The 18,108-nt window shown below is 35.0% G+C and overlaps 1 protein-coding gene across 7 annotated transcripts in view; it reads left to right on the forward strand.

The window, feature by feature from the left end:
* The window catches only part of LOC109412880 (homeobox protein abdominal-A homolog), a 105,898-nt gene that overhangs the window by 2,787 nt on the left and 85,003 nt on the right, over nt 1-18,108 (forward strand). For 5 of the 7 annotated variants that reach the window (XM_062842833.1, XM_062842814.1, XM_019678232.3 and 2 more), the window contains one exon: nt 15,809-15,844. The exons of the other annotated variants lie outside the window; for them this stretch is intronic. In XM_062842833.1, the coding sequence (XP_062698817.1) occupies nt 15,809-15,844 (36 nt within the window). The remainder of the gene's footprint in view (nt 1-15,808; nt 15,845-18,108) is intronic. 7 annotated transcript variants of the gene reach the window in all.

Below are 18,108 nucleotides of genomic sequence, written 5' to 3' on the forward strand. Positions count from 1 at the left end.
GTGGGTTCATGAATACGCGTTGTTGGTGACGACCGAAGCGGAAACTCGTTGAGCGTTTGGGCGAAAATAGCCCCCACCCGGACCACGGCCGGGTTTACGATGGGAAAACACGCATAAGTATTGAGCCATTCAAAATGGCCACGCTTAACGCGTGGTGCTAGTTGAGGGAGCCGATATTTTGGCTCGGGATCAGCTGGCGTCGGATGGTGGGTGATTTGTGATAATTATTAAAGCAAAATTAATATGCACACATGGTCAAATTGGGATCAACTGAAGGGGACTAACGGGCAGAAAACCACGTACAAAAGTGGAAGAATATCTGGTCATCGGGTGTATGCAAATGAAGATGGAGATCTTTGCTTTAATTACCGAGCGCTTATGTTTCGCGGTAAATTATGAACACCTTTGAGAATGATTTGTAGTTTTATGTTATCGCATGGTGGGTATATTTTGGATAAACTTTACTCATTCAATGCTGCAATATTTTAAACATATTCATTTAAATTTTATTCAAATGTTCAAAAAATGCAATCGTCCACGATGTTTTCATAAGACTGCATAATGTTATATTTCATTTATAACGACAGAACGAAATTTTGGGAAAACTTTAACTCAAAAGATAAGAACAGAACACAAACCATTCTGTATGTGTCAAGAAATGAAGTTTCCGTCGGGAACACTATTCATAACTGTAGAAAACGATTGAAAAGATAAAATGTTGTGCCTCCACGTTCAAGAACCTAGAGTTTCCTAATAGATCACATCTAAAAATTATGTTGGTTTACGTTTTTCATTTTTGTGGTGCATAGGTCACTGAAATAACAAAACAAAAATCACATTTGAACAATTCTGCATTGGAATGATTAACTCCTCCAACTATAAGTTTGCATCCTCAACTGTGAAGTCTTCTTTAGTGTCGTGGCTTGACTTCGCAATGAAGAGTCACTGAAAACGACCTAACAGTTTAGAAGGTCGTCGACCATACCTAGCGACACCTTACGCTGCATACGACGAGCGTGTTTTATTTATATGGTCAGGAGTGAGCACGCATGATTACAAAAAGGTCGGAAACAATCGATCTCGTTATCAGCATTCGACTTTATCAATCGTGTTTTGATTCTGACCTGCTGCAATCAAGAATTCACAATTGTAGTCTTTGTTACAGGATCTGTTAAAGGTGTAACCAATAACACTTGTTCACAAAATAAAACGAAAGTCGTGAACTTCTGAAAGCTGAATATAATACCATTCAATCATCTCAATGCAGGTTTTGCGTCAGAATGATGAAATTAAAGATTTTGTCAAGTTTTAGAGACAATCTCCTTAAATTTTAGGAAAATTTTAAAAATTAAGATCAATAAGAAATAAATTTTAAAAATTCTTTCTCAACGTTTATTTGACATATCATATGTAGGAGAGTTACATTAAAAAATTCAGCTCGAACGGAGCTCAATTTGCGTTAAGTGAGCAAATTTTCTTAAAAATGGAACAAAAATCGGTTTCAAATCATCAACCTTGTATGGAAAGTCGAAAAACATTCCGCTCTACTGTGATTTTTTTCCTTCGCGTTTTCGAACTCAGGGCATGATTCTACACCAAAAATGATCATCAGCTTACCGAGTTCAAAAATACTCTGAACTAGTGTAACCTGCGTTTTTTTGGCGCAACTGTATGAACACACTAAATTAATTTTCGATGTACTCTGTGTTTTGTTAAACTTTCCTGGCTCAGTGTGATGATTGTTTGAAACAACAATATACGTGTTTATGCTGTACACGCTTAAAAAATATAGCCCCAATGTTTAACCATAAAATGTAAATAACACGCTCAGTTTCGATAAAATTTATATAACAATGAGAAAATAATTTCAGTTTTTGAAGTTTATCGATGCCAAAGAAATATATTTAAAATTTATTAGAGTTCTGCCTCTTGTATTAAAGGAATAGCTCGACTATCATGGAAAAAAATACCGTTTCTTGTGAAGATAATATTTTCAGGCAAAATTGGAACAAACTCACCATGGGGCTGCAGTACAAATAGACATATTACTTTGCCGAGTGTACAAGTGTTCGCACATAAGGGAGAGGGGATTTTTAGTGTCTAACGCGGAATCTAATTGAACTTTGACTAACAATTAACATCTTTTGAAAGAATACCTAATAGTACCTGATTGCATGTTTGCGAATGCACTGTTCTTTATTTAGGTGAAGATATGACGAAGCCACACTTCAATTTTGCAAGAGCATCAATCTTAAGAACCGAATGTTGTTTTGCGCTGAAAAATTGATCGATTAGTCAGCACTAGCGGGTAACTTGTCAGAGTTCAGTTGTCTGAGCCTGATCGATTGCTCATGTTTCGGCTGTTTCTACTCCTTATAGGCTCCTCATCGTCCTCGCTCTGCAGTATGATGAACATTGGACTTTGTTAACTTTTTAGTCACATCTCGCTCTGTTTAAGTGAGTTTCTTGTGCTTTTATGCCTGCATTATACGTTTATTCAAAACGAGTGTTAGTGGGATCTTGTTTTTTGACTTGTCCTTGTATGAGGCTAACAGCTCACCGAAGATCTTTATCGCTATACGCACGACTTCATGAATTACTCAGTTCAGGTTGTTTTGCTGAAAGTTCACGTATATTGAAACAAACTGTTGGAAACGTTCAACCGTAACACAAGTGCTGTGGGTGTTACAAAAATAAAAGAAAATTAGTTTATTGAATATAACGATAGGTAGATCATTACAAATGTTAAAATAAAAAAGCAGCAGTATCATAAATAACACAAAACATAAGCCTCCTCCCAATAAAACACAATCATTAATAACAATCTCATCACATGATGACAAGGTTTCATTCAATGTTTCGGGTCCATCAGTTTATCCTGGAATTATGTTTTATTTGGCAGTTTGTCTATTAGTTAACAGTCTGTCTTGCTGTGTTCATAGCTTGTTTTTGAAATGGTAAACAGACAGCAGCAAAAACGGTCTGAATCCCGATAACTGAACTCAAAATTGGGGTTTACGGGGAGCAAATAACAGATTTTTACAAAAATCAAAAGACGGTTAAGAGATTGAAAAACCCAAATGACGAGAAAGCAACTCGTATCCTTGAAAAAGATCCGATAACAGATCGAAACGTCGGAGTAAGAGAACATAAGGTTGTTTTTAATCTCACAATCGGAGTGAAAAGCCAGAAAAATCCTTAAAAAGTTTTTTGAATTACTAATCATGATTGGGCTCCTCGATTCTGGTTTTACTTGATGTCCGTGTTGTTTATATCTCTGATGCCTAATAATTGCACAAGATGGCTTGAAAGTTGGCAATCAAAATAAGATTGCTTCTTTACCACCAGATGGATGAAGAAGTGTAGATTAGAATTGCGGAAACATTTACAATTTATGTAAAATAGAACATGTAACACAGAGAATGCACAAACACAAAACTTGTAACACATTAAACAATAATTCTGCCTTATTTGCTTAACTTTTTTACCTGTAATAACGGAAAAGATTTTACCAAATGACACAGCTAGTCTAGTCTAGTCCAGTCTATACATCCACAGCCATTCATTGAAAGAATCCTGAAAAATGATGGGATCGACTACTCCCATACTTTTTCTTGACATTATTAATGCTTGCCGTGCATCGGAGATACATTGCAAGCATTAATGCGGCCAGGCATACTGTACAGCGTTATTATGCATTACTGTGAGAATCAGTTCCGAACTAGATTCTACATCAAAACCGTGAAACGAGGACATCTAGTACCAACCGTTCTGTGACAAGTGGGATTATATACAATTACGTTGGGAGTGACTTTGCTGAGAATGTTAATGTCACTCCATGTCCTTTGGCATCATGTCCTGGCTCTCAAGCCTAGGCTTAAGCGCCTTCACTCGCTCTCTGAAACGACATCAAAAGTTAACCCCCCCTTACTTACATTTTATAATGTTATAATTCGAAATACAATTGGAAAAAATCAGAAAGATCTAACCAAATTTACTGTCATTTTGGTTGAAATTGCGGCCTTGACATCCAACATTTTCTCTTCGGTAAAGCCGAATCCAGCAAGCTTAAAGCTTATTCTGGTAGAAGTTTTGCTGTTGAGTTCACAGCTTCACATTTTTTCAATTAATTTTAAATTCAGTTTTTTGACATTTTCCGTGATTTTCATTGATCTTTTACTCCCAATGAACACAAGTACCAAGATACAGAATCTGGAAATGCACTTGATATGGCACAGGTTACAGATTCTCTTCATCAACGGAACAACCGAAAAAAAGCTATCTAGATGGTTTTGATTATATGTGTGGCTCTTGTTCCTTCTCCAGTCCGATTGGGGGGTTCATTATGAGTTGCCGTTAGCCGATATCCAAGTTTCCGAGTCCGTTAGAGCATATGCTCAGAAGAGGGTCAGATTGTCAGCTGCTCTCGGGGGGAATATCAACTGACGAAAAATTGCAAGTGCCGGGGCTGGGATCGAACCCATGACCATTCACTTATGAAGTGAACGTATAGCCACTACGCTACGGGCCCTGGCTTAACTATGTTGTAACTGTGTTTCCCTATAACCGATTGAGCTGAAAAAATGATATCGAAATACAAATATACTGAAAATTTTAACAGCACGCGGAAAAAAGTTAGATGCTGTGTGAAATTGTGCGAAATAATAGCAGTGTAAGTACATTGAACTGTAGCTTAACCTTTTAGTACAGGTCGGACTCGATTATCCGGAGTCAGGTTCTGACACTTCTCAAATATATATCTGGGGAACGGAATGCTCTTTGAAGCTGAAATTTTTACAATTTGTCAATCTACCTTTGACTAGTGATCAGTCAAAAAATCAGCTTCTTACCGCATTCCGTTTCCGAGCTATTATTCTGGGAATCGAAAAAACCTGACTCCGGATAATCGAGTCCGACCTGTAGTGAGAAATTGTTTCGCACGCTTTTCGAATACTTTCTGCCTAGCCTGCTCGTCGATATATAGGGTTCAAAATTATGAAAATATTAGCTTATAATTTAAAAAAAATAAAATAAATGCACTTTTTTATGTTGAATTATTTCACATTTTTCAACTTTTTTCCATACTTCCTAATTTATCAAATTTCTCTGTAACAAAAATCACCATATTTGTAGTTCACTGTTCAATTTCAAGCATAATCGGTGATAGGGTAAAAAAAGCTACAACATGTCACAGTTGGTAACCTTGTATGGACTTTCACTTCAATTTTTCCGAACATAACTGTAGAGTGTAATGTTACAATAACTTCCTGCAACTTCTCATGGTATGAAATAGGTGAAGGATAATGCCGAAATAACTTAAATTGTAATTAAAAATGCACTGGTGGGGAAGTGGAGTAAAGTGCAGCCATTTTCATCCTACCTAAACCATAGATAGTAATCGCTGTCTGTTTTTTTTTTTAATTTTAGTATTTAGGCCGATGCAAATATTTGATTTATTAGAAATCCCAAAATATAGAAGATGTGAAAAGAAAAACATAGCGACCTATGACTCCATTTTCAATAGAAAATATGTTTACAAGCAACAATTTTTCAATAGTATTTATAATTTTTAGTTTTTTAATAGTTTTTTTTTTCTTTTTTTTTGACCCTTTTTATTTTTGCCCCCCCCCCCCCCTCGTACCCGATAAAAGGTCTCGGACAAAAAGGAAAATAATATTTGCATCGGCCTTATTGTTTTAAGTAAAGCATGCATTGTAACAAAAAGAACATAAACAATCGGTGTCTTTTCAAAATAGGATGAACATAGGGGACATAAGATAAAGTAGGGTACTTGTACTCCATTATCAAAAAATAACCAATCTTGTTTTAATCCGATCAAAATTATAACAAAATGTGATGTAAATTATTCTTTAAAATATCTAGTTTCTATAATTATGTAAGTCCTTGTAGAATGTCTATACTTCACTACATAGTACATTGAACAAAGCAAATTAATTGATAAAATCTTGAAGCAATCTTTGGATTATTTCTCAAATTAATCTCTGGAGAAATTTCACTGGAAATATGTAGATAACAACAGGGTCTCCAGTTAGCCTAGTGGTTAAGGCTTTGGATCGCCAATCCGGAGACGGCGGGTTCGATTCCCGTTCTGGTCGGGAAAATTTTTTCGACTCCCTGGGCATGAAGTATCATTGACCTTGCCTCACAATATACAAATTCATGCAATGGCAGGCAAAGAAAGCCCTTCAATTAATAACTGTGGAAATGCTCAAAAGAACACTAAGTTGAAGCGAGGCAGGCCAAGTCCCAGTGGGGACGTCGAGCCATAGAGAAGAAGAAGAAGAAGAAGAAGAATGTAGATAAATTTCTGAAGATATTTAAAAAAAATTCTACAGTAATACCAAAAAGTATCTTTGAAAATTTGCGAGTTCCTAAAATAATCTCTAGAGGTATAATTCGAGAAATTTGTGGAAAAATTTTCGTAGGAATTTGTGGACAAATTATCGAAATAATCTCTGGCAATTCTTAAAGTAATCTCTTGTGGATTTTCGGAAAAAAAATCGCTGGGGCATGAACGAAGACATCTCTATATTTATCTAAAGATCTAAAGATATTTTTTTGGCAAGTCCAAAAAAATCTCTGAAGGAAGTCAATTATCGGAATTATTTCCGAGACTATTTCTGGAAGAAAGGACGAAGCAATATGTGCAAAAATTCTGAAATGAATCTGTGAACGAATTTTTAAATAAAATTTCGCTGGATTCTCTAGAGTTATTCCTCAAGAAATCTCAGAACAGATAAACTAACGAACTTGTGGGTAAAATCTTGAAGGAATCTGAAGAGAATTTTTGGAGGAAAACTTACAGAAATTTTACAGAATTCTTGATGAACAAATATTTGAAATAATTTTCGTAGTAATTCACGTATGATTTTCTGTAGTAATTCTGTAAAGAATCTCTGGAGAAAGTTCTGAAAATATCTCGAGAAATTTTTTGAAGGGATCCCAAATTTTTTTAGGATGAAAAACTAAAAAAAAACTGTGAAATTATTTTTTTTTAATCCTGAAGAACTCACTAGATAAAAATCAAAGTGATTTGTGAGAAAATTCCAGATAGAATCTGTGGACGAATTTTTGAAATAATCTCCAAAAATTCACAAAAAATCTATAGGAATTCAAGGAGCAAGTTCTGGAGAAATTTCCAAAAAAAAAACTCTGGAAAAATGACTGAAAGAGTCTCTGATGTAATTATGTTAGAAACTTTTGAAACAGCCTTCGGAGCATTTCTCAATAAATCTCTGAAGGAATTTTCCTATGATTCCATGGAGAATTTTCATAGGAATCTTTGTAAGGCTGATACAAATTTTATTTTGACTTTTTGTCCCCCCCCCCCCTTCAAAAATTTTTGGCTGGATTTTGCATTTTGAGGGGGCAGATAAAAAAATATTTATCAAAATTTCGGGTCTTGCTTAAAATTCTTTAACAAATCCGATGAGTTTTTAATATTTTTCAAATTAAATGCTTTATTATTTTTATCCCCCCCCCCTCGACCGGTCAAAGAGTGGTGGGACAAAAAGTGAAATAAATATTTGTAACGGCCTAATTATTTTGTCAAAAATCTTTGAATATATTTCAGAAGGAAATTATGGAGGTTTGATCAAGGAATGTTTAAGAAAAACTCTTGATATTATCCGTCAAGGGTTAACAAAAAAAATGGGAAAAGAACCTATGAATAATTTTTTTGATGGAATGTTTATAGGAATTCCCAATAAAATCTGTGGAGGTATAAACGAAGAATTCGTGGATGAATTTCCAATAGCCATTTTCGAATTCAATTTCCATAAAAAAGAAACTCTGGAGTTAAGGTCGAGGTAATTTGTCTTAAAATTCTTGAATGAATCTGTGGACGATTTTTTTTTTTTTAATAATTTCTGGATCAATTCCCGTATGATTCTTTGGAATAAATTCGTAAGAAATCTCGTCAGAAACTTCTGGAAGTATTCTCAAAGGAATCTTAAAACTTTCTGGAGCAATTTTGTAAAGATTCTCTGGTAGAATTTTAGAAAATTTCTCTCGCCAAATTTTTGAAGGGATCACCGAAATCACTGAATCACTGAAAGAAACACAGAACATTATTTTGAAGGAATTTATTTATTTATTTATTTTAACTAAAATGTTTAAAGAGGGAAAAGCCCCCTTGAGGCAAATTCAATTTGAAATCTTCCTCAAAAAGGCACAAAACCTCTTATTTTATACTCGGTAAGTAGGCCTTGACCAGGTTAAACGGTTTTTTCTGCTCGTGTCATTTTTTTTCTTCTTTTCAGACCCAAATAATTTTCGAGATTCGAATATTTCTTGAGGCGTTTGTGATATTGCGGATTCGAACAGAGGATTCTTTCCATTGCTGGATTTGTTCAAGTGTTGCGGTTGAAGAGTTAATTTGGTGTTCCATTGCTGGATCGTTTCCGTTTTCTGAGATTCCATTGCTGTTGCGTTCGGTGGAGGATTCCTGTTTTGGATTCATTCAAGTGTTGCGGTTGAAGTTGCAAGTTTTTGGTTCCTAGAATTCAAGTTTTCCGTTTTGGTTCGACGTTGGATTTGTTGAAGTTTGTTCGTTTATATTGAAGAGCCGCAAGTATAATTTATTTATTACCTTTTACATTATTGTATCCTGATCCCACAGTTCACAAAACAGACCTTCATTTTTGAGTTTCCTACATGGAGACTGATGAGGGGGAGGGGGGGTCAAAAGATAATGTTCATTTGCTTGAAACATCTTCATTGGTTAAACCTTTTCGTGTGAAGGTTTATCCACCTAGTTTCCCTGGACCGTTTGCAATATTTTTTCGTAAGAAAGAGAGGCCAATTAATGTTTTATTGATTTCCTCTGAGGTTTACAAAAAATACAAATCTGTGAAGGAAATTAAAAAAGTTTCACTTGACAAATTGCGTGTCATTTTTGGATCTCGAGATGAAGCTAATGCTCTTCTGGAATCCAAATTATTTGCAAATTCCTATCGCGTGTATGCTCCTAGCGATTCATGCGAAATTAATGGAATAATTTATGATGAGTTTTTGGATTGTGAAGATGTTGTCAATCATGGCTCAGGTTTTTTCAAGAACAAATCCATTTCACCTGTTACGGTTTTGGATTGTGTTCGTTTATCAAAATTATTGTTTACTGGGAATGATTCCAAATATGAACATTCTGATTGTATAAAAATTACTTTTTCTGGATCCGTTCTTCCGGATTATGTAAAAGTTGGACAAGTTATTTTCAGCGTGAGACTTTACTATCCAAAGCTCATGCATTGTGATCGATGTCTTCTTTTCGGTCATACTTCGAGTTTTTGTTCGAACAAACAAAAATGTTCAAAATGTGGGGAGTTACATTCATCATCCGATTGTGCTAAAAAATCGGATGCATGTATTTATTGTAAACAAACTCACAGTTCTTTGAAAGAATGTGCTGTTTATATTGAAAATCAAAAAAAGCACAACCAAAAAATAAGACACAAAAATAAGGTTTCATATGCTGAAATTATGAAATCTTTTGATGATATTTCTTCTCCCAATGCATTTGAAATTTTACCAGATGAAGAAGGTATTGAATCACTTCATGACGGTAATGATTTTGTTTACAAACCTCCAAGTAAAAGAAAAAGATCTAACATAAAATCCGCTGTCAAAGACAATATTTCTGAACCCCAACCATCTACCTCTTTTGATAAAAACTTTCCACCTCTTCGTTCTTCTTCCAAGAATATTCCTGGGTTTCAAAAAATTGATTCCGATAATGTGTCTAACACAAATGATAAAAATTCTGATGAAAATCCAAAGAGCTCAATTCTGGGAATTTTGGAGGAGCTTGTTAATTTTTTGGGATTAAGTGATTTTTGGAAAAATATCATTAAATTAGTTTTACCATTTTTGGCTTCCCTTTTGGATAAATTGAACACATTTGGACCCCTCATTTCTTCATTATTTTCTTCTTAATGGCGTCCAATAATATTAGTGATGAGCTTCACATTTTACAATGGAATTGTCGTAGTGTGATTCCGAAAATAGATAGATTAAAAGCATTATTAACTAATTATAATATCGACATATTTTGTTTAAATGAAACATGGTTAGTTTCTACTAAATATTTTCGTATTCCTAATTTCAATATATTGCGTAAAGATAGGGAATTATCATTTGGTGGGGTTTTGATTGGAATTCACAATAATATTGAATTTAAATACTTAGATTTACCATTGCAACCTCAGTCCCAGATAGAATTTATAGCTATATCAATAAAAAAAGAAAAATTCAATTTTTCTATTGTTTGTTTTTATATTCCTCCAAATGCTAGTTTTTGTTTAACACAAATTACAAGTATATTGCAACAAGTCCCTTCTCCATTTTTTATATTAGGAGACTTTAATGCTCATAATTTCGCATGGGGTAGTGATAAAATCGATGGTAGGGGTTCCTTAATAATGGATTTGATTGATGACCTTAATTTAAATATTCTCAATGATGGTTCATTTACTAGAGTGGCTGTGCCTCCTAGTAATCATTCATGTATTGATCTTTCACTTTGTTCGAATAGTTTGGCATTGCAATCTTCTTGGTCTACTATCAATGATCCAAATGGCAGTGATCATTTACCTATTTTGATTCGAATGCACATTCCTGTTCGAAATCAATTAATTAATGAGTCTTGTACTTATGATTTGTGCAAAAATGTGAATTGGACAAAATTTTCTGATTTAATATCTATTTCGTTAATAAATAGTGTAGATTCAGCTTCACCAATTGACAATTATAAGAGTTTTTCAAAATTACTAATTGATAGTTTACGTAAATCTCAAACTAAAAAATGTGTTTCGGGTACTGCTAAAAAGGCACGTCCTTCTTTTTGGTGGGATAGTGAGTGTTCCAATTCACTGAAAAATAAATCTGATGCTTTTAAAAACTTTCGCAGATCAGGCTCCAGAGATAGCTATTTATTGTATTGTAAAGCTGAAGCCCAGTTTACTAGACTTACTAAATTCAAAAAGAGAAATTATTGGAGAAATTTTGTAGAAAACCTGGACAGTGAAACTTCATTGTCTACTTTGTGGTCAGTAGCACGAAATTTAAGAAATTATAGTTCTAATGTTCCTACTGTTTTGGAATATTCAGAAGAATGGATTGAAAAGTTTGCTTCAAAAATATGTCCAGACTTTGTTGCTCCATTAGTAAATTATAAATCAAAATCTTTAAAATATTTTCCTGAGCTTTGTGATCCATTCTCCTTGGCTGAGTTCAATTTGGCTTTATCTATTACCAAAAATACAGCTCCAGGTATTGATAACATGAAATTCATTGCTTTGAAAATGTTGCCTGATGAAGGTAAACTTCATTTACTTTCGATATACAACAGCTTTTTGTTTCAAAATATCATTCCTGTTGAATGGCGCTCAATCAAAGTGATAAGTATTCTTAAACCTGGTAGAGATCCTTCATTAGCTGATAGCAGAAGACCTATCAGTTTGTTATCATGTTTACGCAAACTTATGGAGCGAATGATTTTAAATCGTCTTGAATTTTGGGCTGAAGAAAACAATATTTTTTCTCCGTCTCAGTTTGGATTTAGAAGGGGTCGTGGTACGCGTGACTGTATTTCACTATTAGCAACGCAAGTTCAACTTGCATTTAATCAAAAACAAGATGTAGTGTCTACTTTTCTAGATGTCTCTGGAGCCTATGATTCTGTCCTGATTGATTTGTTGTTCAATAAAATGAACAATTTGAAAATTCCAAATATGATTTCAAATTTTATATATAATTTATTCTCATTTAAAATTATGCATTTTTTTCATAATAACTCTTCCAAAATAATACGATATAGTTACTTTGGCCTTCCACAGGGATCATGCTTGAGTCCGTTTTTATACAATTTATTCACTAGTGATATGGCATCTATTATTCCTAATGGTTGCTGTTTGCTTCAATTCGCTGATGATAATGTTCTTTCCATACGTGGAAAAAATAGAGATGTTATTGAACATTTTATGCAATGTGCTTTGGATAATTTGGATATGTGGGCTCATGACAATGGATTCTCATTTTCAGTTCAAAAAACCAAATTTATTGTGTTTTCCAGAAAACGTTCTACCACAAATATTAATTTATTTCTGAATGGACTTCAAATAGATCAAATTGATGAATATAAATATCTTGGTATTTGGTTTGATTCTAAATTGAATTGGAACACTCATATTATATACATTCAAAAAGTTTGTTCAAGAAGAATTAATTTTCTTCGTACAATTACAGGCACTTGGTGGGGTGCAAATCCTTCTGATTTAATAACATTATATAAAACCACTATTCGTTCAGTAATGGAATACGGTTGTTTTACTTTTGGTAGTGCTGTGCAAACTCATTTTTCCAAACTTGAAAAAATACAATACCGTTGTTTGAGAATTTGTTTAAAACTAATGAATTCCACCCATACTCAATCTATAGAAGTTCTTGCCGGTATTGTTCCACTGAAAATTCGTTTTCAGGAGATGAACTGTAAATTTTTGACAAATTGTTTTGCGAATAATCATCAAATCATAAGTACTTTGGAGTCGTTATACCAAATTAATCCTACAAATAGAATGTTGGATTCTTTTACTCACTGTTTAAATCAAAATCTTTTACATGTGCATTCGAATGATTTTTATGATTTTAAATTAAACATTCATACTTATGAACCATTAATTGACTTGTCCCTATTCTATGAATTGCGGCAAATACCAAAATTTTTACATTCGCATTTTGCAAATTTACTGTTTGAACGTAAATTTGATGGAATCAGCCCTTCACAAATGTATTTCACAGATGGTTCTTTGATTAATGACATCGCAGGTTTTGGAGTATATAATTTATTTTTAGCTCATTTTTATAAATTACAATCTCCGTGTTCTATTTTTGTAGCAGAACTCATTGCCTTGTATTTTGCATGTAGCATGATCAAGGATTGCCCGCCAAATTTTTATATTATTTTCTCTGATAGTTTCAGTTGTCTGAGTGCTTTGAATACTATCAAGTTCAATTACAAATCACATCACATCATGTTGATGTTGAAAAAAATATTATTTGATTTGCATTCTGGAGGATATGTTATTAAGTTTGTTTGGATTCCTGCACATTGTAATATTTATGGCAATGAACAGGCGGATTTATTGGCAAAATTTGGGGTTACTTGTGGTACACTTTATAATCGTGATATTTCTGCTTCTGAATATTTTCCAAATCTGAGAAATTATTCTTTAAATACCTGGCAAATCAATTGGGATTCTAGTGATAAAGGGCGGTGGTGTCATTCAATATGTCCCAAAGTGAATAATTTTCCTTGGTTCCATAATGTATCTGGGAGTAGAAATTTCATTTGCACATTTTCAAGATTGATTTCCAATCACTATATTTGTAATAGTCATTTGTATCGTATCAATTTAAATGATACAAATTTATGTGAATGTGGCATATCCTATGAAGACATTGATCATATTATAATTAATTGTTCTCGGTTTGTTGTACCGAGGAAAATATTGTTTGAGAGCATTATCACAGCAGGTTTTCCAATTCCTGTATCAATACGGGATATTTTGGGCACAAAAAATGAAACCATATTAAAACTTTTATTCAAATTTTTAAATGATATTGCATATTTCGTTTGATACTGTTTCCCTTTTTTTTGGTATACTTTATTTTCAGCCTTGAAGATTCGTTTTTGGTGAATCCCTGACCTCTACCCTCTCCCCCACAAGGATTTCTGGATTTCTGAAGATTCTTTTCACGATGTGGCATGCTGTCCTCCTTCAAGATTGCGGCTCTGCTATGGCTACTGCCGTGTGAGCCTTTAATTTTAAGTTATTATTGTAATGTTATTTGAAAAGATAAAAGAGGTTTTGTGCCTCTTTGAGAAAGATTTCGTTTTTGTAATGTTGAAATCACTCAAAGGGGTTTTTCCCTCTTTCAAAATTTGAAGTTAAAATAAACAATAACAATAATAATAACAATAAAACCTCTTATTCATTTCTAAAAAACGTTATGATATAAGGCATAAAAATTAGGCTCATCCGGAATAAATTTTGAAGGAATATTCGAAAGACTGCCTCAAATACTCTCTGAAGGCATACATTAAGTTATTTGTGGAAATATTCCAGATGGAATCTGTGGATTAAGATTTGAAATAAGTTCTTGAGATATTCCCGAAAGAACCTGTTGAAGAAATTACGGCACAAATGCAGGCGAAATTCCCAAAAGAATACCAGGAAGAAAGAACGAAGGAATTCCTGAAACAATTCTCTCAAGAATCTTTGGATATTTGAGTTAATCTCTTTTACGTGAGAATCTTAACTTATTTGATAGTTCTCCATGCAAATTTTTGGAAGAATGTTCGAAAAGATCTCTGTAGAAATAAATAAAATAATGTTTTAGAAAATTCTTGAAGGAATCTGTGGAACAGTTCTCAAATTACTCTCTGGAGGAATTTCTTTTAGATTCTCTGAAGGGATGTCATGTAATTTGGTAACAACATTAAGTAGAAAATTCGTACATTCTCTTGCGAGTTCCGGTTTTCTGAGATATGCTGTAAAATTGCAAATTTGGGGATTCGTATGAGGAAGGCATGCTTTATATAAACTGATTTGTATTCTTAATCATATATGCGATAGTGACTTAACCCTCAAGCAATCGCGCTGTTGACGCAGCATTAGCACGGTGCTGACAGTTGTGGCCAACCGCGCGATTCGGATGGTTTAAAATGGTACTTTATAAGATCTAATGCGTGTATTTTTGTTCGACTCCTGATTGTCTGCATGTTTTTAGGCAGTGACGCCAACCTTTTATCGGTAGTATAAGTAATATTTTTAACGGAACGCTTAATTTTAATCATGCATTACACAGAAATGAATTGTTGTTCTTAAGGAAGAGCAGAGCTTTTACTATTACGAAAAGTTGTTGCGCCACAACTCGGACCCATAATATTCTCATTAAAAAAACATATATCATTACAAGTCTCTTTAATGTTTACTTTTTAAATGTTTCAAAATTACAATAAGTTATCGTAAATGCTTTGACGCCTAAACAGAATCGCCTGGTCTTCTCTACGACTTGTTTCATAGTAGCTTAAAATATTCTTGACGAACTACTGTTCTATCAACAGGTCTATACATAGAAAAGTACTTAAAATGGGTATAGTCCAGTACTGTCTTGTTTTTCCATTAAGAAACCCATTTGATCACGTTTAATCGTATAATTTGAACATTCTATGTGCTCGGAAATTATTATTATGAGTAAAGCTGCGCACTGAAGTTATAAACAATGCATTGTCGTTCAGCTGAACAATTTTTCATTTTCCTGCTCTAGCATTGATTCTAGCCATACTTAATGTAAATCCGCTTCATGTTACTCGTAGTTGACGTTGTTTTCTGCATGCCTCTTTCTACCAGTTAGTGCAGTGAATTCTCACGCATCACCTGGTTCTCGCAGTCCGAACAACTTCTAAAACCATTTCCAGTGTGTTCACCTTTTCCTTTTCCGTTGGGTGGTCGCTCGCTACCATAGCGAAACAATTGCTTGTTACGGGGTAGTCAAGACGGGCTCTATGATAGCATGTTATGAATTTTAAATCGTTGTACAATTTTTATGAGTTCAATAATGGAATGTTGTTGACTTTTATTTTGCGATCAAGATTTATAAGGTAGCAGATGTGGTGATGATTTATTTCTATTCGGATGTGTAAGTGTAATGCCTAATAATCAATTTTGCTCTCTTCTCTTCACATGCACCTACATTTCTCCTGCCGTCGAATTCAACGCACTCACAGCATCTCAATCCGCGCTACAGAAATTCGCCAGCACAGGTTAGTGTTATCACTTCTAGAAGCCAATTTTTTTTCAACAATCGTTTTTTCTGTTTCTAACTCTGACTGTTTTGCATTCGGTGTAAGGTGTTTTATTTCCAGATTACTAACACACTTGCTTTTCTCAATTTTAAATTTTAAACTTAATTGACACTGATCTTCACACAAAATGGAGGATTTTTACTCTCCAGCTATAGGAACGCAGGGCCAGAGGGCAATGTTTGGAGCAATAAATTATGCGCATTTCTAATTTTTCCATATCGCCTCCGTCAAACCAAGAAGGGCCGAAGGGTGAGTGAGGGCGAACCACCCCCACCCGTGTCGAAGCCGTCGTTTCCATTCCTCTCTGGATGGGGTGATAACGACTGCAAAGTGAGAGCTTCGCATTCACTGTCCTAAGCACAGGGGTGGCTACATTATCATATTGTGAATTCGCTTCGAGAGGGATGTGTTGAATATTACATGCGCTCTCGGTACCTTTGGAACATGTTTTATTCCATCCACGTATCCACGGCAAACGACGGCAATTCACCCCGTGGGTATGCTGTGTAGTCCCCCTTCCAAGGTGATTCCGAAATTGGTTGGCCAAACCAGGAAGATGGCACCGCGCCGCTGGAAGATTGAAAGTTAAGCTTAATTTATTCAAATTTATTTCCTAAATTTCGCCTCACTGCGAGCGATGCGATGGAATAGAATTTTAATTCCCATATTTATGGAGATTTTGATTTTAATATTGGTTACTGCTCTCCTAAAGGATTCTCGATACGCGAAACCGTTCTGCCCAAGTGTGAAAGACAATGAAGGGGTACTAAATTTACGGAAATTAAACAATCTTCTACTCAATTTAGAGGGCAAGCGATAGCCATTTCTATAAATTTCGTTAATTTCGATACCCATACAATCGCTGTCTAGTCTTATTTCTCGGTGTGCCCCCATTAAGAACAAAGAAACCATTTCCAGAATGAGAGCAAAGGCGGCGCAGAGAGAGAAAACGACTCCGTCGGGGATGGTTACCATGGAAACGGGGAAATGAGAAAATCGCCCCTATAAAAATCTTTCTTAGGAAATAAAACAAACGCCATCTGGGAGATCGGAATGGGGAGGGTTGGGGACGTCTTTTTTTGTCGGGCGAGATAAGCATTTTGGTTGGCCCCGCTCTTGATTCTTGATTGCTGGTGGATCCTTTTCGTTGGCCGTTCCACTGAGAAAAGGACCAGCTCATATTCAAATGACAGACTCGCAAATGGCCTTGACTGTATCGAGTAGCTAACCGCGTTACGAGCGTTTTTTCTCATCTTGTCGGCCATTATTGTCGACGTATGCTTGTGTGGGGGTCGTTTTGAATGACTGTCTGTCTATATAGACACTCAATAAAAATGATCGTAACATACCATCTGGAATCAGGATACAACTCCCTAGAGGATTCCTTCATCTGCAAACCTGAATTCCCCTCCGATCAGTGAATGAACCCAGCGCACGTCAAAAAGACGCCAAGATTTTTGCCATAGCTCCGAGTCTTATATATAATTATCATAATTTTCAGTTATTTTGCTGACATTGAATTGCTCTCTTGAGATACGTCGTCGATGAGTGAAAGTGATAGAAACGATGCGAGACTCAACGCACATACTCACACTGTCTGTCATCCATCAATTCAATGATGATCACTCGGGTGTCAGCATATGTGGCTGACTGACTGACTGAACAGAGCCGCTCAGAAGAATCCGGGGCACAAACGAAACGGCAATATTTATCATTTTAATTAGTCGTAGAAATGTTTTTTACAAGCACATAAAAGTAGACCATTTTATTGAACAATAAAAATTCAATGGGAGCAGAATGTGTGCGGAGAGGTGCCAACATCGGCGCGAATGTGTGTCAATATATTAATTTTGATCTGAGGTTTTCCAGATTTTGCACTAATTTTCAGAACTCCTGTTTTTTATATCTTTGAATTGTTATGTCAACATGGCAGAACTTTTTAATATTTTTTTTTCGTGAATAAACATGATAGAATGTTCTTTTTTCTTGTTTCATGTACATCAACACAAACCTTTCTGTGGAGCGGACCTGGTATGATGGTTAGAACACTTGACTATCACGCCGAGGACCTGGGATCGAATCCCACTCCCGATAAACTCCCCCCCCCCCCGATATCTCGCCCGACAAAAAAAAGACGTCCCCAACCCTCCCCATTCCGATCTCCCAGATGGCGTTTGTTTTATTTCCTAAGAAAGATTTTTATAGGGGCGATTTTCTCATTT

The sequence above is a fragment of the Aedes albopictus genome, chromosome 1 (assembly GCF_035046485.1).
Source record: "Aedes albopictus strain Foshan chromosome 1, AalbF5, whole genome shotgun sequence".
Lineage (NCBI taxonomy): Eukaryota > Metazoa > Arthropoda > Insecta > Diptera > Culicidae > Aedes > Aedes albopictus.